At 35.2% G+C, this 26,705-nt stretch overlaps 1 protein-coding gene across 1 annotated transcript in view; it reads left to right on the top strand.

The window, feature by feature from the left end:
* The window catches only part of NAALADL2 (N-acetylated alpha-linked acidic dipeptidase like 2), a 979,587-nt gene that overhangs the window by 492,769 nt on the left and 460,113 nt on the right, over positions 1-26,705 (top strand). Inside the window, exon 5 of the mRNA XM_051983192.1 lies at positions 13,204-13,354. Coding sequence (XP_051839152.1) covers positions 13,204-13,354 — 151 coding nt within the window. The remainder of the gene's footprint in view (positions 1-13,203; positions 13,355-26,705) is intronic.

A 26,705-nucleotide genomic window follows, 5' to 3' on the forward strand; every position in this document is an offset into this window, starting at 1 on the left:
GTGGATCTTGGATCCTAGCTTTGAATTGAGTACATTCATTAGAATTCATCAAGTCCAAACTCCCCCTTTCCTGATGAGAAAATTAAGATCAAGGGAAATTAATTCAGTTGCCCATGATCAGAGAGGCATTGTTTGAATGGCAGGATAATAATTCTACTCTAGGTTCTCTGATACCAAATCTCACACTGTGCTATTATATCTCTAGAATAGCTTCTAACTCAGTGATCACCAATAGTCAGAGAAGAAAATTGAGTCACAGAAAGGTCAAGTTTTTTAGTCCCCTTAGAGAGTAGATATTTTAACTGCTGCTTAAAATATCAGGCATACTTCAAATCTTCTTTGTTCAATAAAAGAGAAGAAAAAATAAAGACTAAAATATTGTTTTACTCATTCACTAGACTTTATTACTTATCCCTCTCCTTCAGGGGGAAAAAAGAAATAATGTTTGAGCTTTAAAAATATTAGGACTGCTAGGTGGTCCAGTGGGTAGAGGGCTGGGTCTAGAGTCAGAGAGATTAGATTCAAATCTGGCCTCAGATACTTAGTTGTGTGATTCTGGGTAATATATTTAACCCTATTTGCTTTAGTTTCATCATCTGTAAAATGGACCAGAGAAGAAAATGAAGAACCACTTCAGTATTGTTGCCAAGAAAACCCCAAATGGGGTAACAGAGTCAAACATGACTGAAAGTACTGAACAACAACAGTTATTGATCTACTAATGTGCAGTTATATTTAATGGATCACATATCTATATACCTCAAATAATTAGCTTTACTCTGTTGATTAGGAAATCAGGGGTCTTTTTATAAGTCCTGATCCTATCAGTATGACTTTGGGGTACTCATAACTTTTTCTCATTTGTAAAATAAGCAGGTTGAATAAATGATCTCTAAGATGTTTCTCCCAGACCTAAGATTCTAAAATATATCCCAAACCAAGAAATTTACAAAATTTCTTACATGTACATCAAGAGGTAAGACATATTTTTGGTGATTTTTCCATATTCATTGCCACACAGCCATGTTCTCTGAAAGGACTTTTTTTTCTTGGACTTTATTATTATGATTATTATTTAAATGCTGAGTACTGATTTGACTGGAACTTTATATAAGTAACTTTTTGAAGACATCACCTATAGTGAGAATTTGAGAATATAATAGAAATATAAAAGATTTAGGGCCATGCACTTATAACAGTGTAAGCATTTTTTCTGTCCTTGACTAGAAGCAATTCAATTATTTTGTTTCTGAAATAAATTAAGTAAAGCTTATTGAGTCTGATCAGCCTTTGTTTCCAGGGAATTACAGTTCAATTTCATTTTTAATTAGAATTGAACATTGTGGATTTCTTAGCCCTGGTAAGCAAGATCTAGCAATAAAGTGTGCACTTAATTTGTATTAAGTTTCTGAAATCTAGTGGAGGGAATGAGCAATATGTCTGGTTAATATTTAAACATCTCGCAATGTTCTGTTGTAGAAATTTCCATTTATTAAAGCTGCTGTACTATAACAAATTGCTTTCTCTTTCAAATAAACCTGCTATCACAACCTGAGCAAAATGTATACAATGGGAAGGGAAGAGGAAATAACAATACACTTTAACTTCCATCTGATTCTCATTGTCATATTCAGAAGCTCCTCTAAATACCCTGAAAAGATAGGCTAGGGGTTTAAATATTATTGTGCTAATAGGTGCAGATATATCCAAATGAGATAGCAGGTATCTATTTGGGGAATCACTAATCTTTTTATGAGAGAGCATTAAATACATTTTCCACCTTGTTGAACCTTCATGAGAAGAAACTGTCAATCATAAAATCAGTTGTCTTAATGCTTCCTCCTTTTTCAATTTTTCACTCCTTGCTCTGTTCTGTGTCTTGTTTGTATGATGTTCTATAATGCTATTCATTAGACTTGGGGGGGGGTGTTGTTTTGAGATGTGCAGCAAAGGTTTCTTGTTTTCCATCATTTTTGTGCACTCGGGCATGAAGCAGGCTGTGTCCTCTGCTGGCATCCTGTCTTACTTAATATAGTACCTGAGGGTGAGGGGTGGGATGGGGGTCCACCAGTGAATGCAGCACCCTCCTGGGCTACCATTTCAGCACAAGAAACTTCTGAACTCTGCCCCTAGACATTCAGGATGGGAAATACAGCGGATTGATTAGACATTTAATCTAGTGTTCAGAGATTGTCAGAGTCAAAATGGATTTTTGCCACTTTTTTGTTAAGGTCATGTGATCTGTAAGAGCAGAATTTTTTAAAATGTAGACATAAATGACTTCTCTCATTCCCTTCAAGCTAAACATTGTTATTCCAGCTATTCGGCTCTAAGTTGAGAAGAATGGAACATGATAGTATTTGATATTTGCATGTCATTTCTCTTTTTGAAAGTAATTTTAAAGGAAGAAAATGACCATCCCCAAATTTCCTGGCCATTTAAAATACACTCTAACTCTTCTTTGGCAAATGAAGTTTTAGTTTTTTATAACAAATCTTATTAAGAGTAACTTGTAAATGAAATACATGTCAAAATTATTGCCTCATCGAGTAATATATTATTCACTATTAACCACCTGCTATGTGCTTTACTGTGCCAGGGACTGGGGATACAAAAACAAACAAAAGAAGCAGTTTTTATATTCAAGGAATTGTTTCTATCTGGAGAGTTGCTACATATATAAGGATACATACATACATACATACACACACACACACACACACACACACACACACATCCCCTAGATGATAGAGGAGGTGAGAAGATAGCAGGTGAAGCAAACAGAAAAGATTTCATGTAGAAAATAATCTTAGTTGATCTTTGAATAGAACTTTGATGGTAACTAGGTAATAAAAGAGACAGAATTGAGAAGGATGTGTATCGTAGCTTTGGAGAACAGCCAATACAAAGACATCAGAGATGGAGTCTCATATATGAAGAACAGCGAGAACACCAGCTTGTCTGTTAAATGTTTGTTGTGTGCAAGATCTTTAAAGACAACAATTGCAATGTATCTCCTTGCACATGGCAGATGTTTAATAGTTATTTGTTGGATTGAAAATGAACGAATGAAATGATGAATGAGACCTGCACTTAGGGAGCTTACAATTGAGTAAAAATCAATCACCGGATTGTGTAAAATGATATATAATGAGAATGGATATAAATAAATTAAAAGTAGTTGTGTATATGTTAATCTGGGAGAGAAGGTCCTAGTAGTTGAAAGAATAAAGAAGGGCTTCATATAGAAGTGCTGTTTGAATAGCAGTTCGGTGACATAAAAGAATTCTATGACCTGGAGGTGAGGATTTCAGGCATGGGAGTCAACCAGTGCAAATGTTATAGCCAATTTGGCCCTTTAACAGTGTGGAAGGGGAAGACTTATTCCCAATGAAGTGGAAAAAATAGTTTGGGGCCAGGCTTTGAAGAACTTTAAAAGCTGAACAGAGGAGTTTATAATATTCCAGAGGCAATAGGAAGCCTCTGGATTTTATTGAGTAAGAAAGTGACATGGTCAGATTTATGCTTAAGGGAAACATAATTGGTAACAGAGTAAAATGGGAGATATTTCAATTAGAGACAAGAATTTAGAGACTGGGGGACTTCCGGTTAAGATGGCGGAGAGGAGGCTCACAGTTGCATAAGCTCCGCGCTTTCTCTCACTATCCACTTCATTACAAGCCTCTGAATCAATGCTTGACTGAAAAAAACCCACAAATAGTTACCAAGAGAAGCCATCCTTGAGATCCGCCAAGAAAGGTCTGTCTTTACTGGAGGGCTGGGGCGGTTTTAGATCGGGCGCAGGCGGCGGGCAGCGGCAGTGAGGGCACAGGAGCAGACTGGAGAGGGGGTGGAGAGTGATCGTAGCCGTTTCTGCGGGGAGAGCTTCGCTACAGGTTTGGATACTTTCCTCCGGCAGCAAGTCAACAGCCCAGCAGAGAAGCTAAAAACACCGGGGTTGAAGAATACAACCCCAAACAGCTGGAGTCTCTCAGGACCTGGCCGCCCCCCCCTTCCCCCCCCTCAGTGACTCAGCACGCTCTGGGATCTCAGAGCGCAGGCGCAGCACAGTCCTGCTAGTGCCTCACTGCTGCCCCCTGCAGTCTGTAGAGGAAGCTCGATAACACACCCAGCCCCCCCCCCAAAGAAAGACTCCAGCTTTTTCTGTTTTTCTTTGGTAGTTTGTCTCTGATTAATAGACAGAATGAGCAAGAAGCTGAAGAGGACTTTAACCCTTGACAGCTTCTACACAGATAGAGAGCAGACTCTAAATCCTGAGGAGACTAAAAACAGGCAGTCCCCAGGTGATTCCCCAAAGGAGGAGATTGTCTGTAACTCAGCACAGATGAACCTCATAGAAGTGATTAAAAAGGCTCTCACAAGGGAGCTAGAAGAAAAATGGGGAAAGCAGAGTGAGGCTTGGGAAAAGGAGAGGGAGGCTTGGCAAAAGAGCCTGGAGAAAGTTAAAGAGAGAGTGGATAAAGAAGTAAAATCCTTGAAAAATAGGATTAGTGAACTGGAAACAGAAAACAGCTCTCTAAAAAACAAAATTGGCGAAATGGAAAAAAATTCCACAGAACAAAAGAACTCAATGGGACAATTAGAGAAAGATTTTAAAAAAGTGAGTGAAGAGAATACTTCACTGAAAATCAGAATTGAACAAGTGGAATTGAATGACTCGAGGAGACAAGAAGAATCAGTCAAGCAAATCCAAAAAAATCAAACAATGGAGAAAAATGTGAAATACCTTCTGGGGAAGACAACAGACCTGGAAAACAGATCCAGGAGAGACAATCTGAGAATCATTGGACTCCCAGAAAAACATGATGAAAAAAAGAGCCTGGACACTGTCTTCCAGGAAATTATCAAAGAGAACTGCCCAGAAGTCATAGGAACAGAGGAAAAAATAAACATTGAAAGGATTCATCGATCACCCACTGAAAGGGATCCTAAAATCAAAACACCAAGGAATATAGTGGCCAAATGCCAGAACCCTCAGATGAAAGAAAAAATATTGCAAGCGGCTAGAAAAACCCAATTCAAGTATCAAGGAGCCACAATAAGGATCACCCAGGATCTGGCAGCATCCACATTAAAAGATCGAAGGGCCTGGAATATGATATTCCGAAAGGCTAAGGAACTTGGTATGCAACCAAAAATAACTTACCCAGCGAGAATGAGCATCTTTTTCCAGGGAAGAAGATGGACATTCAACGAAGTAAGCGAATTTCATCTATTTCTGATGAAAAAACCAGAAATTAACAAAAAGTTTGATCTACAAATATAGAACTCAAGAGAAATCTAAAAAGGTAAAGATTAATCTTGGGAACTATATTTTGACTATATAGATGTATAAAGAATACATGTATACCTTGTTCTAGAAATTGATGTGGAAAGGACATTGTACCAGAAAAAGGGTAAAGTGGGGGTAGTACATCTCATGAAGAGGCATAGGAAACCTATTATATCTGAGAGAAAGAATGGAGGGGGATGAATATAGTGGGTATCTTACTGCCTTCAGAATTGGCTTTAAGTGAAAAATCTTAAGACATATTCAATCTATGGTGAAACTTCTCCCATCTCATTGAAAAGTGAGAAGGGAAAAGTGGAAAGGGAAGGAATAAGCTAAGCGGAAGGGAATACGGGAACTGGGAGGGAAAGGGGTAAGATAGGGGGAGGAACTCTAAGGCGGGGGGAGGGACACTAAAAAGGGAGGGCTGTGAGAAGCAAGGGGTGCTCACAAGCTTAATACTTGGAAGGGGGGGGAAAGGGGAAAGAAGGGAGGAAAGCATAAACCGGGGTTAACAAGATGGCAAGTAATACAGAATTGGTCATTCTAACCATAAACGTGAATGGGGTAAACTCCCCCATAAAGAGGAAGCGGTTAGCAGAATGGATTAAAAGCCAGAATCCTACAATATGTTGTTTACAGGAAACACACCTGAAGCGGGGAGATACATGCAGGTTAAAGGTAAAAGGTTGGAGCAAAATCTACTATGCTTCAGGTGAAGCCAAAAAAGCAGGGGTAGCCATCCTGATCTCAGATCAAGCTAAAGCAAAAATTGACCTAATTAAAAGAGATAAGGAAGGACACTATATCTTGCTAAAGGGTAGCATGGATAATGAAGCACTATCTATATTAAACATATATGCACCAAGTGGGGTAGCATCTAAATTCTTAAAAGAGAAACTAAGAGAGCTGCAAGAAGAAATAGACAGTAAAACTATAATAGTGGGAGATCTTAACCTTGCACTCTCAGAATTAGATAAATCAAACCACAAAATAAATAAGAAAGAAGTCAAAGAGGTAAATAGAATACTAGAAAAGTTAGATATGATAGATCTCTGGAGAAAATGTAATGGAGACAGAAAGGAATACACTTTCTTTTCAGCAGTTCATGGAACCTATACAAAAATTGACCATATATTAGGACATAAAAACCTCAAACTCAAATGTAGTAAGGCAGAAATAGTAAATGCATCCTTTTCAGACCACGATGCAATGAAAATTACATTCAACAAAAAAGCAGGGGGAAGTAGACCAAAAAATAATTGGAAACTAAATAATCTCATACTAAAGAATGATTGGGTGAAACAGCAAATCATAGACATAATTAATAACTTCACCCAAGAAAACGATAATAATGAGACATCATACCAAAATGTATGGGATGCAGCCAAAGCGGTAATAAGGGGAAATTTCATATCTCTAGAGGCCTATTTGTATAAAATAGAGAAAGAGAAGGTCAATGAATTGGGTTTGCAATTAAAAATGCTAGAAAAGGAACAAATTAAAAACCCCCAGTCAAACACTAAACTTGAAATTCTAAAAGTAAAAGGTGAGATCAATAAAATTGAAAGTAAAAAAACTATTGAATTGATTAATAAAACTAAGAGTTGGTTCTATGAAAAAACCAACAAAATAGACAAACCCTTAGTAAATCTGATTAAAAAAAGGAAAGAGGAAAATCAAATTGTTAGTCTTAAAAATGAAAAGGGAGAACTCACCACTAACGAAGAGGAAATTAGAGCAATAATTAGGAGTTACTTTGCCCAACTTTATGCCAATAAATTCGACAACTTAAATGAAATAGAAAAATACCTCCAAAAATACAGCTTGCCCAAACTAACAGAGGAAGAAGTAAATATCCTAAACAGTCCCATCTCAGAAAAAGAAATAGAACAAACTATCAATCAACTCCCTAAGAAAAAATCCCCAGGACCAGATGGATTTACATGTGAATTCTACCAAACATTTAAAGAACAATTAACTCCAATGTTATATAAACTATTTGAAAAAATAGGGATTGAAGGAGTCCTACCAAACTCCTTTTATGACACAGATATGGTACTGATACCTAAACCAGGTAGGCTGAAAACAGAGAAAGAAAATTATAGACCAATCTCCCTAATGAATATTGATGCTAAAATCTTAAATAAAATATTAGCAAAAAGATTACAGAAAATTGTCACCAGGATAATACACTATGACCAAGTAGGATTTATACCAGGAATGCAGGGCTGGTTCAATATTAGGAAAACTATTAGCATAATTGACTATATCAATAACCAAACAAACAAAAACCACATGATCATCTCAATAGATGCAGAAAAAGCATTTGATAAAATCCAACATCCATTCCTAATAAAAACACTTGAGAGCATAGGAATAAATGGACTTTTCCTTAAAATAGTCAGGAGCATATATTTAAAACCATCAGTAAGCATCATATGCAATGGGGAAAAACTGGAACCTTTCCCAGTAAGATCTGGAGTGAAGCAAGGTTGCCCACTATCACCATTATTATTTAATATCGTATTAGAAACACTAGCCTCGGCAATAAGAGTCGAGAAAGATATAAAAGGAATTAGAGTAGGCAATGAGGAAACCAAACTATCACTCTTTGCAGATGATATGATGGTATACCTAGAGAACCCCAGAGATTCTACCAAAAAGCTATTGGAAATAATTCATAATTTTAGCAAAGTAGCTGGCTACAAAATAAATCCCCATAAATCCTCAGCATTTTTATACATCACCAACAAAACCCAACAGCAAGAGATACAAAGAGAAATTCCATTCAGAATAACTGTTGATACCATAAAATATTTGGGAATCTATCTACCAAAGGAAAGTCAGGAATTATATGAGCAAAATTATAAAAAAGTCTCCACACAAATAAAGTCAGACTTAAATAATTGGAAAAATATTAAGTGCTCTTGGATCGGCCGAGCGAACATAGTAAAGATGACAATACTCCCTAAACTAATCTATTTATTTAGTGCTATACCAATCAGACTTCCAAGAAAATATTTTATTGATCTAGAAAAAATAACAACAAAATTCATATGGAACAATAAAAAGTCGAGAATCTCAAGGGAATTAATGAAAAAAAAATCAAATGAAGGTGGCCTAGCTGTACCTGATCTAAAATTATATTATAAAGCAGCAGTCACCAAAACCATTTGGTATTGGCTAAGAAATAGATTAGTGGATCAGTGGAAAAGGCTAGGCTCACAAGACAGAATAGTCAATTATAGCAATCTAGTGTTTGACAAACCCAAAGCCCCTAACTTCTGGGAAAAGAATTCATTATTTGATAAAAACTGCTGGGATAATTGGAAATTAGTATGGCAGAAATTAGGCATGGACCCACACTTAACACCATATACCAAGATAAGATCAAAATGGGTCTATGACCTAGGCATAAAGAACGAGACTATAAATAAATTAGAGGAACATAGAATAGTTTATCTCTCAGACTTGTGGAGGAGAAAGAAATTTGTGACCAAAGATGAACTAGAGACCATTACTGATCACAGAATAGAAAATTTCGATTACATCAAATTAAAAAGCTTTTGTACAAATAAAACTAATGCAAACAAGATTAGAAGGGAAGCAACAAACTGGGAAAACATTTTCACAGTTAAAGGTTCTGATAAAGGCCTCATTTCCAAAATATATAGAGAACTGACTCAAATTTATAAGAAATCAAGCCATTCTCCAATTGATAAATGGTCAAAGGATATGAACAGACAATTTTCAGAGGATGAGATTGAAACTATTACCACTCATATGAAAGAGTGTTCCAAATCATTATTGATCAGAGAAATGCAAATTAAGACAACTCTGAGATACCACTACACACCTGTCAGATTGGCTAAGATGACAGGAAAAAATAATGATGAATGTTGGAGGGGATGCGGGAAAACTGGGACACTAATGCATTGTCGGTGGAGTTGTGAACGAATCCAACCATTCTGGAGAGCAATCTGGAATTATGCCCAAAAAATTATCAAATTGTGCATACCCTTTGATCCAGCAGTGTTTCTATTGGGCTTATATCCCAAAGAAATACTAAAGAAGGGAAAGGGACCTGTATGTGCCAAAATGTTTGTAGCAGCCCTGTTTGTAGTGGCTAGAAACTGGAAAATGAATGGATGCCCATCAATTGGAGAATGGCTGGGTAAATTGTGGTATATGAATGTTATGGAATATTATTGTTCTGTAAGAAATGACCAGCAGGATGAATACAGAGAGGACTGGCGAGACTTACATGAACTGATGCTAAGTGAAATGAGCAGAACCAGGAGATCATTATACACTTCGACAACGATATTGTATGAGGACATATTTTGATGGAAGTGGATTTCTTTGACAAAGAGACCCAAGTTTCAATTGATAAATGACGGACAAAAGCAGCTACACCCAAAGAAAGAACACTGGGAAACGAATGTAAACTATCTGCATTTTTGTTTTTCTTCCCGGATTATTTATACCTTCTGAATCCAATTCTCCCTACGCAACAAGAGAACTGTTCGGTTCTGCAAACATATATTGTATCTAGGATATACTGCAACATATCCAACATATAAAGGACTGCTTGCCATCTAGGGGAGGGGGTGGAGGGAAGGAGGGGGAAAAAAAATCGGAACAGAAACGAGTGTCAATATAATGTAATTATTAAATAAAAAATTAAAAAAAAAAAAAGAAAAAAAAAAAAAGAATTTAGAGACTGTTGCAATCATCTAGAGTAAAAGTAATGAGAACCTGAACTAATACAGCAGTGTGAGTAGAGGGAAGAATTAGATGGTAGAGATGTTATAGAAGGAGAAATATCAGTATTAAGAAACCGATTGTTATACATAGTGATGGAGGAGAGAGACAGAAAGAAGGAGAAAGAGAAGGTCAAGGATGATGAAAAAAGTGAAGTAAATAACAACCTAATGTGATATGGACATAGAACATACAGATGTACCATTCTCTCCTTGCCCGAGAAGTAGCTGCATTGGGATAGGCTTCCTCTCCTTGCAACCTGCAAGTTAAGTACTAGTATTGAACAATGAACATTTAAGTCCATTGCCCCTGGCTAGCTCTATCCCAAGTATTCATGCTAGTATTTAGGAAAGTCTATCTTTTTCAATTGCAGTGGGCATCATTAATAAAACTGACCAAATGATAATTAAGGGAGGAATCAGGTATTTGGGGAAAGGGAGTCAAGGATAATTGAAGACTCCTCTATACATACATAAATACACACACACACACACACACACACACACACACACACTCATATATACATACATACACCCACACACACACTTTGCTCCTGTGTTTTCTGCCCATATTCATATCCCCTTCTGTAGTATGATTATTTACTGTGTCAAGAAATAGGCCTGATAGGTCCACATCAAATTACTTATTTTTTATCAGGTTAATACCTGTCATTTCTAGACTAATGGAATAAATTAATCTTTGAAGCAAAGATGTAGAATTTTTTTCAGCTAATGTAGATTGGGTATTTCCCAAAAGATGAAGTAAAAATAAAATGGGAATTTGTTCTTTCTTAAAGGGATGGGCAAATTGTATTAAAATTTTCCAGTATTTTGTTATGCATATATATATATATATATATATATGTGAATAACTCTGTAACAGAAATAAGGCTTGGACCTATGGTTTTATTAACATAGGAAATTTCCTTTATTAATTTAGGTCAGTACTTTCCCTGAAATTTATGTCCCAGAAAATTGCCTAGAATAAGACATTTATGTAATTTTGTCCAGTCTCAAAGAATATATGTCAAAGAGGATTTGAACCTGGAGCTTTCTGGCTTTGAAACTAGCTGTCTCTTCACTAGATTTATATTGCCTCTTCTTATTGTAAAAATTCCAATTCCAATAGTGCATGCTAAAATTGCTACAATTTAAAAAAAAAAAAGTTTGTTGTGGAATCTTGGGATTGAGGAGTTGGTCCCCTGGGAGGGGAGCCACTGGCCCTCCTGACCCAAGCTCTGCATCCTGGGAGTCCTGAATCATTCATTTTGAAAAATCCCTCTTTAAAGCAAAAGCACAGGAGACTCAGTAAGTACAACGCAGATCTGGTGCTACCTACTTGTAATAAACAAATTGATAATCATCTAATGAATCATACAATGATTGCCAGCATGAAGAACTCAAAGAGCTTAATGTTTCTCATATGTAGGATCAATAAGAGTAACTCACACTTACAATTCACTTCATATGTTATGAAGTGTCTTTCTTAATATTTCCCTGGGAGGGAGGTAGTACATCTGTTATTACCACTATAACAGATTGTCCCAAGAAGGAGGGGAAAGCCAGGTTTAGAAAAATGTGGAGAGTTCTCTTCTTAAGTAGATAAGCAAGATTCATTAAAATTAGTTTTATTTCTTCAACGTCATTTCCTCAATGTGGTGCCTTTAAATGACTTACCACATGTATAGTAACTAGTCGGCATAGCTCTAGACTTATATTCTGAAATACTTGAATGTGAATACTGCTTCAGACATTAGGTTTTATTCCTGGACAAGTCACTTACCTTAATTTGTCTCAGTTTCCTCTTTTGTAAAATGTGAGAGTTGAGTGAGTGGCTTTTTAGATTCCTTCTACCTCTTCATTTGTGATCGTAGTTGATATGACCAGGGCAGAGTCCACTTGGACAACTAATCCTATCTGTTTGGATTTTAGATTTCTCAATTATTAGGTATCTTATTTTTATAGTAAACTTCTGACAAAAAATATACAAGTGTGAGCTGGATTTGGAACATTTAGATGAATTTGAAACTGATTGAAATATGAGGGTAACTAGCTAGCATAATGGATAAATGCCCTGTCTGAAGACATCTTCCTAGTGCAAATTTTTCTTCAGATATTTATTAGGCATGTTCAAATGCTTACTAGGCAAGTCACTTAACTCTGTTTGCCTCAGTATCCCATATGTAAAGTGAGATAGAGAGGGAAATGGCAATCCACCGTGGTATCTTTGTCAAGAAAAACTCAAATGGATTCATGGAGAGCTGGACACAAATAAAATGACTGAATAACAACAGAGAGTACCAAGAATGTCAATTAATGAAGTGATGTTAATCTTATTCTCCCATGCTACTCATTTATTGTCCCATAATGCAAGACTCTGTGCTTGCCCTTATTTCAATTCAAAATCATGTATTTCATTGTGACAAAAAATAGGGGTTAACATATAAACAAATGACCCTGCTCCTGCCCTAGAGGATTTAATAGTTTAGAATTGTACAGAATTTAATATAAACCAAGATAAAGACATAAGGAATATTGACATTCTTTGTCCATGATAAGAATATAGGGAAGGTCCAAAAGAAACATCTGAGAAATTCAGTGGATGGGAGTGAGGAAGACATCTCTTCTAGGGAAGAGATTAAATAGTATTTAATTAATTAAATAGCATCAAATAACATTTGAGCTTCTCCTTGAAGGGAAGGATATCAGTACATGGGTATTTGGAGGATACTTTTCTGCAGATGCACTTTGGTATGTCTGATTTCTTCCAACTGTGGCCTGACCAAAGCAGAATATAGCAGGAATAGTCTTCCTTTTTTCAGAAGGTGTGCTCCTATGAATGAAGTCTAAAATCAAAAAAAAATTTAGATGCTTTGTCATGCTGTTTAGTAAGCATAGCATAAAAGGATGGTGATAGTATTACTTTGGGGACGGTGGAAGAGGAACAATTTCTAATTAGCCCAAAGTAAAAAATGTTGGTTTAAAGTCACTTAATTAAAAGATTTCTACTTCTCTTCCATTTCTGATATCTTGTAACTATAATTCGATTAAAAATAGTTTTCTTTGCATCTCATTTACTTTCAACCCTTTTTAAAGGTGTTCTAAGTAATCACATTTTTGCATTGTTGTTCTCATCTCCTGTATTAGCTTTCGCTATTGGAAAAAGCTGGATTTGGAGGCGTTCTTCTTTACATTGATCCTTGTGATTTACCCAAGACTATCAACCCTAGCCACAGCCCCTTCATGGTTTCACTGAATCCTGGAGGAGACCCTTCTACACCTGGTTATCCCAGTATTGGTGAGTTAAGTCCTCTTTCCAAATAATGTTGTGTTTTGAAAATTATAGAAATTCTACCTTTTTTGACCAAATAAAATGATTTTGACTCATGGCCAGAGGTCTTGATCAGTAAAATTCTAGGGAAAAGGTTTTTAAGAAAATTATTAAGTTTATTTTTTATAGTTTTTTATCTTATAGATTTTTATCTTATGAGAAATATTTTCCCATAGCAAATCTCATAATGTTTTTATGCAATATAGGAAGGTATTTTTCTTAATTTAGAGATTAAAAATCTTGGGACAGTAGTTATCAGACTAATTGTGGTGGGAAACATTGTCATTTTTATATTCTCTCATCTCTACCACTAACTCTGAGTAAAGTAGGCAAGTTTCTCCATTTTTAGCTAATGTTATATTAATAGAATTGAGTATGTGAATTTTTTATCAGAGAAATTCTCATTCAAGGAAATAAGAAGGGATGAATGTCTGACATTCAATGGAGAGTTAGGGGTTACCTAACACAGAAGCAACATCTTCCACACCTTATGTGGTAATCCACATAATTGCTTCTAGAATCTTGAATCTTGAGTCAGGACATCCTCAAAATTGCTTGTGTTATTTTTCTCAGTCAGGTTTGTCAGCTCTTTCTCTTTCGGTTACAATAGCGAGATGACCTTCGTGGAGCATCTTGATGTTATTGGTTCATAGACTGAATTTTATTAAATATGATTAAGTTTTTACAACTCAGATGGTTTTGTACTAGTTGATAATTTACAGTGGAATCTCTACCAAGCCTGAGAACTGTTGTCTATGCAGTGGTATAATCCACTCTGTAACCAAATGCTAAATATAATAATTGATTTTTTTTAAATATAAAGTTAAAGTTCTTTTAGTCTCCATCTTTCTACTCTCAGAACTCAGGTCTCACCTCCTGACTCCAGAGCTGGTGCTCTACACTTTGCTTCATCTAGCTGCCCCTGTCTACTATATAGTTTTTTTTTTTATTATTGTTTGACATCAGAGAGTACTCTTCATGGTGATAGATAATGTAGTGAAATATATCAAACTATGAAGTTTATTTAATATTCCTGGTGTTACAATTCAGTAGTTCTGTGGCCTGTTTATCTACTCTCTGTTCAACATCACTTCAGCTACCCAGACATACTGAAAAGAATGAAGAATAACCCTGTCATTTTTGACAAGGATTCACTTGGTATCCTTGGTCCGGTTACTTGGACAAATGCCTAAAGACTGACTCAAATTTGTGCTAAATCAACTGAGACAATTCTGAACTATTGCAAGAAGAGTGGAAAATATAAATATTTGTTTTTTTTTTCTGTGTATCTTGAATAGCTGCAACATGGAATGCCTTGGCATTCAATTGGAAAAGAATTGGCCTTTTTCTTAATGCCTCACTGGTCCTGATCACTTTGACTTCCAAGTTTCCAAAGGATAGAGCAATATTTAGCATTATTTACACAACTATTTACAGAATACTTTTTTGTTGAACAATCTTACAAATAGTCATAAATTGTTTGCTTTATTGAATTTATGACTTCATTAATATGTGACTGCTCCCTTCCTAGTACAGGTGGTAACACAATCACCTTTTGTCCTATGTTACTGCATTTTATAACGTCCCAAAAACCCTCTGTTGAGAATCTGTCTGATATATTGGAAGCCATCCACTAATGCTTGTAATATCTTGTTGATGCAATAGATTCAGTAAGTCCATCAGTTTTAGCTGATTTTTTCTACGTGACTGACATCTAATAGATTAAAAATGAATTGTTAATTCAAATATTTATAGTAGTCAAAATGACTCATTCAATCAAAGTCATTCTTAAAACAATATTCTGTTACTATATACACTGTTCTCTTGATTTTTCTCTTCATTATGTCATGCAAGTCTTTCTATGTTTTTCCAAGATCACTGAGCTTATCATTTCTTGTAGCATAGTAGCATTTCATCACAACTGTATACCACAACTTGTTCAGCCATTCCCCAATTGATGGACATCCCCACAATTTCCAATTCTTTGCTCCCCCTAAGAGAGCTACTAAACACATAGGGTGTTTTCCTTTTGCCTTTTTAGTCTTTGGAAATAGATTCTGTATTGGTATTATAGGGTCATAAAGAACAGTTGAAGAAAGACATTGTATTCAGAGAAAGAACTGATAAATAGAAGTATTTATGGAATAAAATTTTAAATCATAGGTAATATATGTATATATTTTATGTGCGCGTGTGTGTATATATGTGTGTGTGTGTGTGTGTGTGTATGTGTCTAATGGTAAAACTCTCTATGGAGGGGAAGGGAAGAAAATAAGAACAAAATAAATTTACATGATAACTTTATTGAATATTTAAAAGGAAAAGGAAGTTGTGATTTCAAATCTCATGTGAAATCATTTTTGTTGTATTATAGAAAATAATTGTTTTATTTCATAAATTAAAAATAAAGTGGATGTGAAAACACATTTAGAGAATGTATGCTCTTAAATTACCTCTTGTGCTTTGGTTTTTAGAAAATGGTTTGTTATGCAAAATTTCCCATTTAATATGTGGGAGTTCTATTTGCTGATTTATTTTATTGTCAGAATATTCCTTAAATGTTCTTCTTGTGATCTTTCCTGGTTCCCCCAACTGCTACCTCTTCTCTGTTTTGTATGTATTTGTGTATGGGTACATGTTGTCTTTTACAGCATGTAAGGTCCGTAAAGATATTTTTGTCTTTCTATCCCCAGTGCCTAGTATATAAATGCAGCTTAATAAATGTTTGTTAACTCATTCGTTAATAACTTGTAGAAAGCATTCTTCTGGTTATTGATCTACAGTAATTTAGTAATATTTTTATGTCTTATGAACTACATTTGGCTTAATACTTCATCCAAAAATTGTTTCCGTTTTCCAAGAACAATTCCAAGAATACTTTCCAATGCTTGCTTTAAGAATTTCCTAAGTTACAAAGACATTCCGATTCAGGAATTTTTACATCCAACAAAATTTTCCTTTCAAATTATTTATCGATACAAGGTCAGATATCAAGAAAATTCAGGCAGGTTAATTTCTTTATGTTTGATGTGGCATTTGGGGAAGCTTTCACACATGGTGGTAATTAAAATCTACTGTAGGTTTCATTTTAAATTTCATGAGATCATTATGGATAATAGTAAAGAGTTGAAGTATTAATATAACATTGCCAGCCTTTCTACACTCCTTATATGGCTCTGCACAAAAATATGAATTTTGTTTCTGTATGAAACGAATATCCTTTAATATGTTAATGAAATGATTAGATAATCAGCCCTCCAGTGGTTTAGAAGGTGGGTGTCAAACTTGGCTCAGGTCAAATGAATGGACCCTGAACCAGATTAAAATATCATTAGGAAATGTTTAACAAAATAAATAAAAATTAAATACTAAATGATGTTAATTTGTCAATATGTGAACCACAGGGACCACTGGTACGGACCACATGCCATCCATACATGTTCATTTCTCACCCTTGTCTACATCCTTCCTTAGTGCTTTTGTATAGGTGTGCTGAAAATCTTTCGTGTCTTTTGACATTGAGTATATACGATGATATCTATCCCTTATCTCTTGCTTCCCCTTTATGATCAGTCTACCTTCTTATTCTATCATAGGTCTTTCTCATGACATCCTTGATGCCTTTCCTGTTTAACTCTGCATTGTTTATGTGTAACAACTTCATCAAAAGCACCATGCACTTCTTGAATGTCCTTTGTATAATTTTTAACTTTAATTTTCCGGAAATACTGATCATTCTATAATGTTTAGCCATTGCCACATCACAAAAATATTATTGTTTTAAAAAATGAGTGTTTACTTCGAGAAGATTTATTTAGAATACTAAGAAGTTGTTACTTGCCCAGAGTCTCACTGCTAAGGTTAGAGGCAGGATTTCAACCCAGCTTTCTCTTGTCTGTGATACCAGAGTATCAAATATATAGTTGATGTGATCCCCAACACTCTTGAGTGTGGCCTTAACAGATTAAAATGAATTGAGAAATATTTAATAAAATACATAAAAATACAGGTAATATTGCTTTGTAAAACTAAGCCCTTGTGTGGCACAGGGATCCTTGTGTATGGGTTAATGTCCCCCATTTCTATATCATTTTGACCCCACTGCAGTACGCTACCCAGATTCTCTAAGCTTGAAAGATTTACTATAAAAGGAAATAAAGAATTACTAGAAACAAAGCTATCAGTCTCTTCTAACCTGTGTCCATATATGAATTACATTCTGGTCTTAAGAGTCAGGAGGACCAGCGCTGGAATCTTGCCTCAGATAATTTGCAACTGGAAGATCCCAGGCAAATCACTTTTCTCATGTTCCTTGTCCAAAAAGCATATCAGTCTCACTCCTCATATCTAATCTGTAAGTGCTATTGATTCTATTTTTATAGCATCTCTTCCACCCAGTCCTTCTCCAATACTGCCATCCTCCTGGTACAACTCCTCATCATCTCACACATGAACCATTGCCATAACCTACTGGTGGTCTTCTTGCCCCAAGTCTTGCCCTGCCCCAGTGGTTCATCCTCTTCAACTGTACAATTGGTCTTCCCAAATTTAAGGTCTGATCATGTCACCCCCTTGTTCTGCTGGGTCCCAATCATCTTTGGGCTCAACTATAACATGATTTATGGAGCTTTTAAAATCTTCACAAGCTGGCCCCTTCCTTTCCCATATTAAACTTTCTCTTTCCCAAAACATATTCATGCTCTGTGTCTGTGTGTGTGTCTCTCTCTCTCTCTCTCTCTCTCTCTATCTATCTATCTATCTATCTCTCTCTCTCTGTGTCTCTTTCTCTCTCCCTCTCCCTCCCTCTCTCTCTCTCCTTCCTTCCCTCCTTCTGTCTTTTCTCTCTCTCTCAATCTATTCTAGTAAACTTCTTCTTGTGAAGTCCTATCCAAGTTGTTATTTTTGCATCAATACTTCATTCTTTGGATGATTTCAAGGATAAGTCGACAAACACTCTTCTCAGACATTGTGTAATAATTCATGAAAGCTTTCACAAGGTTCAAAAATTGACAAGAATGATGTATAACAAAAGATGGTGGCTATGTTGAATTAAAAACATAATTATTAATAATTAAATTTTCAAATGTTGCTTTTATAAGTTTATAGCTTTTATGCACCTGGTTATTAAAGCATAAGATTGCATTAAGGTTTGTGCAACACTGTATATGTTTTAATAAACAAACCAACACATACATACATATGTATATATACACATATTCTTACATATATTTATACATCTGTATTTATATAAATACATCCAATTTCTACACAAATATTCTACACAAATATTCATATACATATATATGGCAGTTATTGTATGAGTTTATCCATATGTAATATATATCTTATTATTTAAATGTATGTACATATTTAGCACTTAATTTTATGCAGTATGTCTCTTCTCTTGCAGAACCTATTATAGTAAAGATATGTTTAGTTTCTCTATAGCTTCACTTCAGAGTACAAATCTATCTTCAGATACAAAAGGAGCTAAGTAAACCAAGATATGAAGCAACCTATTTGTCAGCCTTCATATGTAAATAGCAAAGTGTCATTGCTATGAGCACTGAGACCCCTTCATTTAAGATAAGGTCCTCGGTAATAGGATTCCTATCTTGGTGGCAGAAGAATGTAAATTAGTTCATGACAAATTCTCAGGAAGCACTGATGGAAACTGGTATCCATTTTAAAATACCGAAATGTAACAGCTCAATTCAATAAAATCCATTCTGTTGACATGGATTACCAGTGTGATTCTCTTTCAAAGAAATTTGGGATACCTTTGTGATAAAGGAAATAAAAATGACTTTGTGTTCTTAATGTTCAAAGCTTGCTTCATGATAACTTTTAAACACTATATAAATGTGTGTATATACGTATTTTAGATACACATTATCTATATATACAATATATACATATACACACATACACACATGTATTTTCTTGTTCAATCATTTTAGACCTGTCTAACTCTTTGTGATCCCATTTGGGGTTTTTTTGGCAAAGCTATTGGAGTGATTTACTATTTCCTTCTTCAATTCATTTTACAGATGAAGAAACAGAAGCAAATAGGTATAACTGATTTGCCCAAGATCCTGTTCTGTGACTAATAGTGTGCCTTTTTCATAACTAGTACCAGAAACTGTAAATCTTAGCAACCCAATTCATGTGCTACCCTCAGCATCCTGTTTCTTTCTAAACAGAATCCCATACCTTTTTGGGTCTCTATCTGCTTGGAGAAGCATCTCCATCTTGGCTTCAATCCACTACAGTCTTCATGAAAAAGTGAATCTAGATTATACTACATTCTTTACTCCATCTAAATGCCATCAGTGGTGCTTTATGATTTTGAGGAAGCAATGGGGTGTCCTCGAGCCTGTTTCCTAAAATGCATTGTAAGAGGATTGGAATGGGTGATTTTCTCTTGTATCTTCTTAAGATCTATGATTGTAGGATTGTTTGTTCCTAAAATTTGAACCCCAAGTAGACCCATCATATTCCCTTCCACCTCCATCACATAATCTATTTCCTGGTACATAGTTAGGATTCAGAACAAGTTTGATAAATGAAGGAATGAACAAATAGGGAAGAATTATGTGTAACAATAAGTGTACATGTTATAAATTATTTGGAGGTTTCCTTTTGTTGTGGATTATCCATAGAACTGCTTTCTTTATCACCCTGTATAATTGAGGGCTGTCTCTCTTTGGATTTAAAAATCCAAAGAGCATATGCATGTTAGATACTCTTAACACAGCTGTTTACAGTTCAGTGTTGAAACAAAACACCATGGAGTTTTCCTAAATGAAACATTCTCCATTTCCAGAATTCCCCAATGAGTTTTTGAATTTTAAACATGTAAAAATAAATCTTGTAATGCTACTTAAAACTGTTATTGCATTTGCTTCAAACTGCTGCTATTGTAAATTTCAGTCTAATGCAATTTCATTTGAGAGATGCATGCTGTATGATAAATGTTTTCTCATTTTGTCTTGCCTATCAACAGCCACTTGGTCCTAAAATTTTGAGTTAGAATTGAAAAATAAACTCTTTAAAAAAACTATTATCACAGGAGAACCACGTGTCAATGCCCTGGAGGACAAACATATACTGAGAATTGTAAAAAGTGAATAGCCTCGTGGTAGAGATCCTTCCCACTCAAGGACAGAATAATTCTAATGTAAGGGGGAGAATTTTCTCAGGCTTGGCTAGAGCACATTGGTGGACTTGGATGAGAAGTACTTTTGTATATAGGAAAGCAGTAAATGTTTTGGTAACTCAGAAATAAAAAGTAATAACATGAAAACAGAGATGGTAATATTATAGATTCATATATATAGATTCAGCAACCATTCAGTCACTCTAGTATTTCTGAGAGTAATTACTATGTACCACGCATTGTGCTAAGATTTTGAAATACAAAGACAAAAATAAAATATCTCTGTCCTCAAGGACCTTACTTTCTATCTGAAGAGGCAAAATGAACTTAGAAGAAAATACTAATATATGTCATGTGAACAATAGGTAATTTCATTATGGAACCATTAGAAGTTTTGCCTGGGGGGAGTCAGGAAAAAAATAGCTAAGCTGTGAAGAAAGCTGGGATTTCTAAGAGGAGAAGATGAAGAAGGGATGTTTTTAGGAATCAGGAGTGCTTTGTACAGAGACATGAAGATCATAAGTAGAATGTCACATGAAAGGAGCAACAACAAAACCAGCTTAGCAGAACTACAGTGTATATGAAGGGAGAAACATGGAAGAGGGGCTTTTAATGCCAGGGAGAGCTGTTTATATTTGATCTTAGAGGCAATGGAAGAGATACTAAAACTTTGCACACAGAGGAGTGCCATGGTTGAAAATATGATTTAGGAATTTCCCTTCAGAGGTTGGGTTGAGGATAGCATTAGGGAAAAAAATAAAAATAAAAAAAATAAAAAATAACGTCTCCATGAGAGGTAAAGAGAGCCTGAATTAATCTGGTGACGATATGAGAGGAGAGAAAAAAAATTGTAGAAGAGAATATGTGAAGGTAAAACCAAAAGGAGTTGGCCATGAATGGATATATAGGAGAAAGAAGAGGTTGATCCGAAAGACAGTAGTGGACTTGACAGGAAGAGGGTTAGGGGAAATAAAAAAGAGGTTAGTTGTGGGCATGTTGAATTTGAGAGGCTTATGAAACATCTATAGGAAATGTCTGATTTTTGAGAGGCTTTTGAAATATCCAATTAGATCATTTCTAATTGATCACCAATTATCAGTTGGTGATGAGGGGCTAGAATTCAAGAGAAAGGCTGAGGCTGAATGTATAGGAATCAGATGCATGGAGATGATAATTCAACCCAAAGAGGATCATGGGAGCATAAGAGAAAGTAGGTTAAGAGATCAAAGTAAAAGACCAAAAGCAAAGAACCATGGTGAGAATATAGCTTGCTGTCGTTGACTCAGCAGAGTAGAAGAGAAAGGAAAGAGAAGGAAAGAGCAGGGCAGAATTGGAGAAGGCAAGGTTGGGGAAGAATCAAGAGGTTCTAAGAGAAGAAAGAGCCTCCAGGAAAACTAAATCAACCATGTCAGGTGTGGCAACAAGAGATCAATGGCAGCTTTGAAGAAAAGAGTTATATTTGAGTGATGAAGTTAGAAGCCATATTACACGTGTTTTACAAGGAAAGGAGATGGCAGCAATGAAAGTAGATAACTTTTTGTTTTCTTCCTAGAAATTTGACTGTGAATGGAGAAATGATATGGGAATGTATCTTAAAGAGGATATGGATTTTAAATTTGGAATTGAGGGTTTTTTTAAATGTACCTGGGCATACAAGTAAGTGGGAAAGAAGAAAGCAGTTATGAAGAGAAAGATTAGCAAAAAGTTTGGTGATGGAGAGGAGGGTACAATCTGATGGGGAAAAAATTGAGAGGAAATAAGATCTAGGCTACTTCTGACTTGTTTTTCACAAAATAAGATCTAGGAAGCATTTTCAATGTCTGAAATTCCTCTGAAATAGGCATTCATCATGGCATCAAAATCATAACATCAGTGGGAACCTAAGCTAATTTCACACTCTGCCACCCTCTCCAACTCACCATCCATTTTACAAATTATGATATTGAGCTTCAGGGAAATTAAGTCATTGGTCCAAGGTCAAATAAGTAGTAGTAGCAGAACAGGATCCTGTAACCAGGTATCCTAACACTAGAACTAGTGAATGTTTCCATAATACCACTCAATATATTCCTTCTTCATTGATGTATCTGGAGGGACAGGTCCTTATTTTTACCCTCCCCAACTCTTCCCTTATTCTGTCTTTACAGTGAATGCAAAGAAATATGCTTCATAGTTCACCCTCTTGAGGGATGGTGGGTGGATGGCAGTTTCTAGAGCTGTCATGTGTTACTAAAAATAATAGACCATGGGGAGAGAGAGAGACTAAGATCTCCATGGCAGTCAAGTGATGTGGTTGCCCCAGAGGTAACACCTGCTGAAACACCTGCTTTCTGAGTCAGTAAGAAACAGTGCAAACCATGTACCAAAACATAATCTGACTGACTGTTTAACAATTAAAGTTGTAATTAGATTTATAATTGAAATATTTTTTTTTTCTGATGTAGTCTAGGATCTGGCAAATCCGGCTCAACTAACTAATCTTTAACTCAGCGGGATCTGTTCCAGTCTGTTGCTGACCTTGCTCAGAAATCTTTGGAATTAAAATGTAAGATGAAACAAAACAGAAAGCCTTGCATAGCCACCTCTGTCCATTTCTTCATATGAGTTTGTTTTTAAAAAAATGGAAAATGTGGTTGCCTCATTGTGATGTAATGTAGCTTGAGAAAGTTGCGATGGCATTTTTTCCCTTAGGGGATATAACTATATCTTTAATAGCACTTATCACTTCTCAGCAGTGAACCAGAAGGGCTACTGATGAAAAAATATTTAAAAATTAAACTTTTAAATCCCTCCACCTTTTCCTTATATAAATCTGCCCGTTTTAGGGATATATTTTAGTTATAAATTTAACCATAACTCTGTTTATTAAATGGTCGGATTTTCTGTCTCATACTGATAGAAGTCAATGCTGATAATAACTTGATCTAAATTCTGACAAATCCTACCATGCTGGGAAGTGTGGTAGAGATCTGGTTTTGGACAATGGAGTTCCCACTCGGGGGCTTGCCATAAGTTTGGTCACAATGGCATGAATTCATTAAGTGCAGAAACTTTAACTTTTTTTCAAAAACTTTCATATTTTGAACTTAAATAAATGGGTATATGCATACCTGTAGCAACATAAAAAAGAGAATTGTATGTGAAATTATAACTTTCATATATATCTTGCTTTTCTTTTAAAGTATATAAGATTAACCTGAAGGTTTAAAAATTGTCCTGCTTGTCTGAGCTTCCTTCTATTTTTCCCTCTATTTTTGAAAATGATGTCTGAATGGCTTCTCTTTTTTTATTTTTCTTCTTTATAATTATTGCCTGTCCTAATACTTCCCTCCTGCCCATTGGCCAAAAAAAAAAAAAAGGAAGAATAAAAAGAAGAAAACAGGTTTTGTGACTTTATGTATATATACAATGCACATATACATAAATGCATGTATGTATGCTTACATACATATTTATATACTCACACACATAAACAACATACTTGTAAGTGTGTATGTGTTCAAGCAAACACAAAATCTCACCTAGATTGTAACCAAAAATATTAGTCTATTGTGTATCGAGTTAATTATCTCTCTATCTAGAGATGAGTAGTGAGCTTAATTATCAGTCCCTTCGAAATATGGTTAGCAATGGCAACAGTTCAATTTCTCAAGTCTTCCTCAAGCTATTGTTATATATGTTGTTGTCCTGTTTCTCTTAACTTCAGTGTGCATCATTTCTATGTAGATATCCTCAGGTTTTTATTAAACTGTAGTTTTCATTTGATTTCCATCATGATGGTACAATAATATTTTATGAAATCGATATGACATAATTTATTTATCATACCGCATTAGTTAGGCACCTTCTTATTTCTGGATTTTTACTACTATACAAAGAACTGCAATAAATACTTTTGTACCTTTTGTTCTTTCTTTGATCTCTTTGTGTTTGGGGCCTATTAGTGGTTTTCCTGAGTCAGGGTTTAATGACTTTTTGGGCGTACTTCCAAATTGCTTTCCAGAATGGCTGGACTGATTTACACCTTCACCAATAGTACATTAAAGTCTTTGTGCAAATGCACAGTGACGGGAGATGGAGCAAGTATGAGGAACATCAAACAGGTACAATAAGATTAGGATTCATCAAATCTCAATTTCTACAGTATTATTTAGCTGCCTGATTTTTCATATGCTTTTTGTGCCACGTTTTAAATGTCATACTAAAGGGTTTTTTCCCTATATGTTTCTTTCTCTTTTTTGATTAAACTAGAAGAAAGGTAGGTGATAAGAGGCATTGGAAATAAAAATGTGAGGTGTATGAATAGCAGCGTTAAAAAATAAAATTTCTGTTAAAAAGTATTAAAAAATGATAGAGGGCAATAGGGCCAGGCGAGAGGTAAAAACATGTTGAATGGGGAGAGAGAATGAATGCAAGTACTATTAAAAGTGACCTACATTTTCATCTGTAAAAGGAGAAGAGAAAGAGATTGGAATAGATATTGTAAAAATCCTTTATCCTTTCTGCCTCTAGATTCTGGAGCTTATCTTAAGTCAGAAATAACTTCATTCTTGTCTCATAAATGAATGCCTAAGTCTGCACAAATGAGATCTTAGAACTGACAAGGCCCTCTGTCCTTTCTTCCACCGGGAGCATGTCACGTTCACAAACACCTTTTAAAAAATCTAGAACTGTGCTCCCGGCATTGAGGGCAAGGGTCAGTGTCCTTGGACTTGATATCCAATTAGGTTTTCTTGTATTTCTTACAGCAGAAATGTTACATCATTAAGGGGCTAAGCATTGCATGTTCCTTTTGTTTCCATCTTTATCTTTCCCAATTTCTCTCTTCTCAACTTCATCCTCTTGTGTACTTTGCTGTTTTTGAGGCCTTAAACCTGATATCCCTTTGTAGGGATTCTTAACCACATGTTCTGTGAATGTTTTTTTTTTTTAACATATTATGATAATTTCATTTCAATATAAGTATTTTTCTTTGTATTCCTATTTTTTTATTTTATGCAATAAAAATATTATTCTGAGTACATAGTATTCAATAGACTGCCAAAAGTAATCTTTCACACACACACACATACACACACACACACACACACACACACACAAACACACACACACTGTTAACAAAACTAAGAATTCTTGCTCTAGGATTTAGCTTCACTTTTTAAATTTTATTTATTTATTTTTAACTTATGGAATAGAACAAACATTTCCATAAAATTGTATGAATATGAAGGTGACTGGACTTAAAATTGCAATGTATTATGTACAACTCAATATTCCTTTTTTTTTTCTTTTTTTCCTTTCCCTCCCCTCGAGATGGCTGCCATTAGATACAAAATATGTGCATATGTACATATGTGTATGTGTGTTTGTGTGCACATATGTGTGTTCACACACTATATGCACATACATATGTGTAAATTTTGGCTATATTTTCATTTGTCAGATACAGATAGCATCTTTCTTCATATATTCTGTGGTAGCTAATTTGGGCATTCACATGAGTCAGAATGACTTTTTTCCTCAAAGTTGTTTTTAAAACAATATTACTGTTACAATATTCTCTTAGTTCTGATCATTTTGCTTTTCAAAACTGGATTTTTTTTTTTACCTATAGATTTGTAGAATTCCTAAAATCTAATCATGTGATGTAGAGGAACTTTGAATATTCTGATTTTTTTTGGTACTATCTCTATCTCTTCAATATTTCAAAAGATTTCAGTGTCACTATTGATCGACAAATGACTGTGGTGATATTATTCTACATCAGTGAAATTCACAACTTCATGCACATGCTGACTAGTTCTTATTTATGACTTTCTGTAAAATCTTTGACAATTGACCCCAGTGTTCTAGTGGTCTAATTCAAATATCACCATACCTATTTCTGTATGTGTGTGTGGGTGTGTGTGTGTGTGTGTGTGTGTGTGTATGATATTTTGTTTCTCAGTGTATAGCTATGCCATTTCTTTCATACACACATCCTCATCTACAAAAATTAAGTTCCTTGAGGGCAGGTACAGTTTCATTTTTGTCTTTATTTCCCTAGTACATAGCACAGTGACTGGCATAGAGTAGTCCCTTAAACTTTGCTTGCTGAGTTGAATCGAAATACAGGATTTAAACTTTATAAGTTTAAGTCATCTGTCATCCCTAACACAT

This window comes from Antechinus flavipes, chromosome 3 (assembly GCF_016432865.1).
Source record: "Antechinus flavipes isolate AdamAnt ecotype Samford, QLD, Australia chromosome 3, AdamAnt_v2, whole genome shotgun sequence".
NCBI classification, from domain to species: domain Eukaryota; kingdom Metazoa; phylum Chordata; class Mammalia; order Dasyuromorphia; family Dasyuridae; genus Antechinus; species Antechinus flavipes.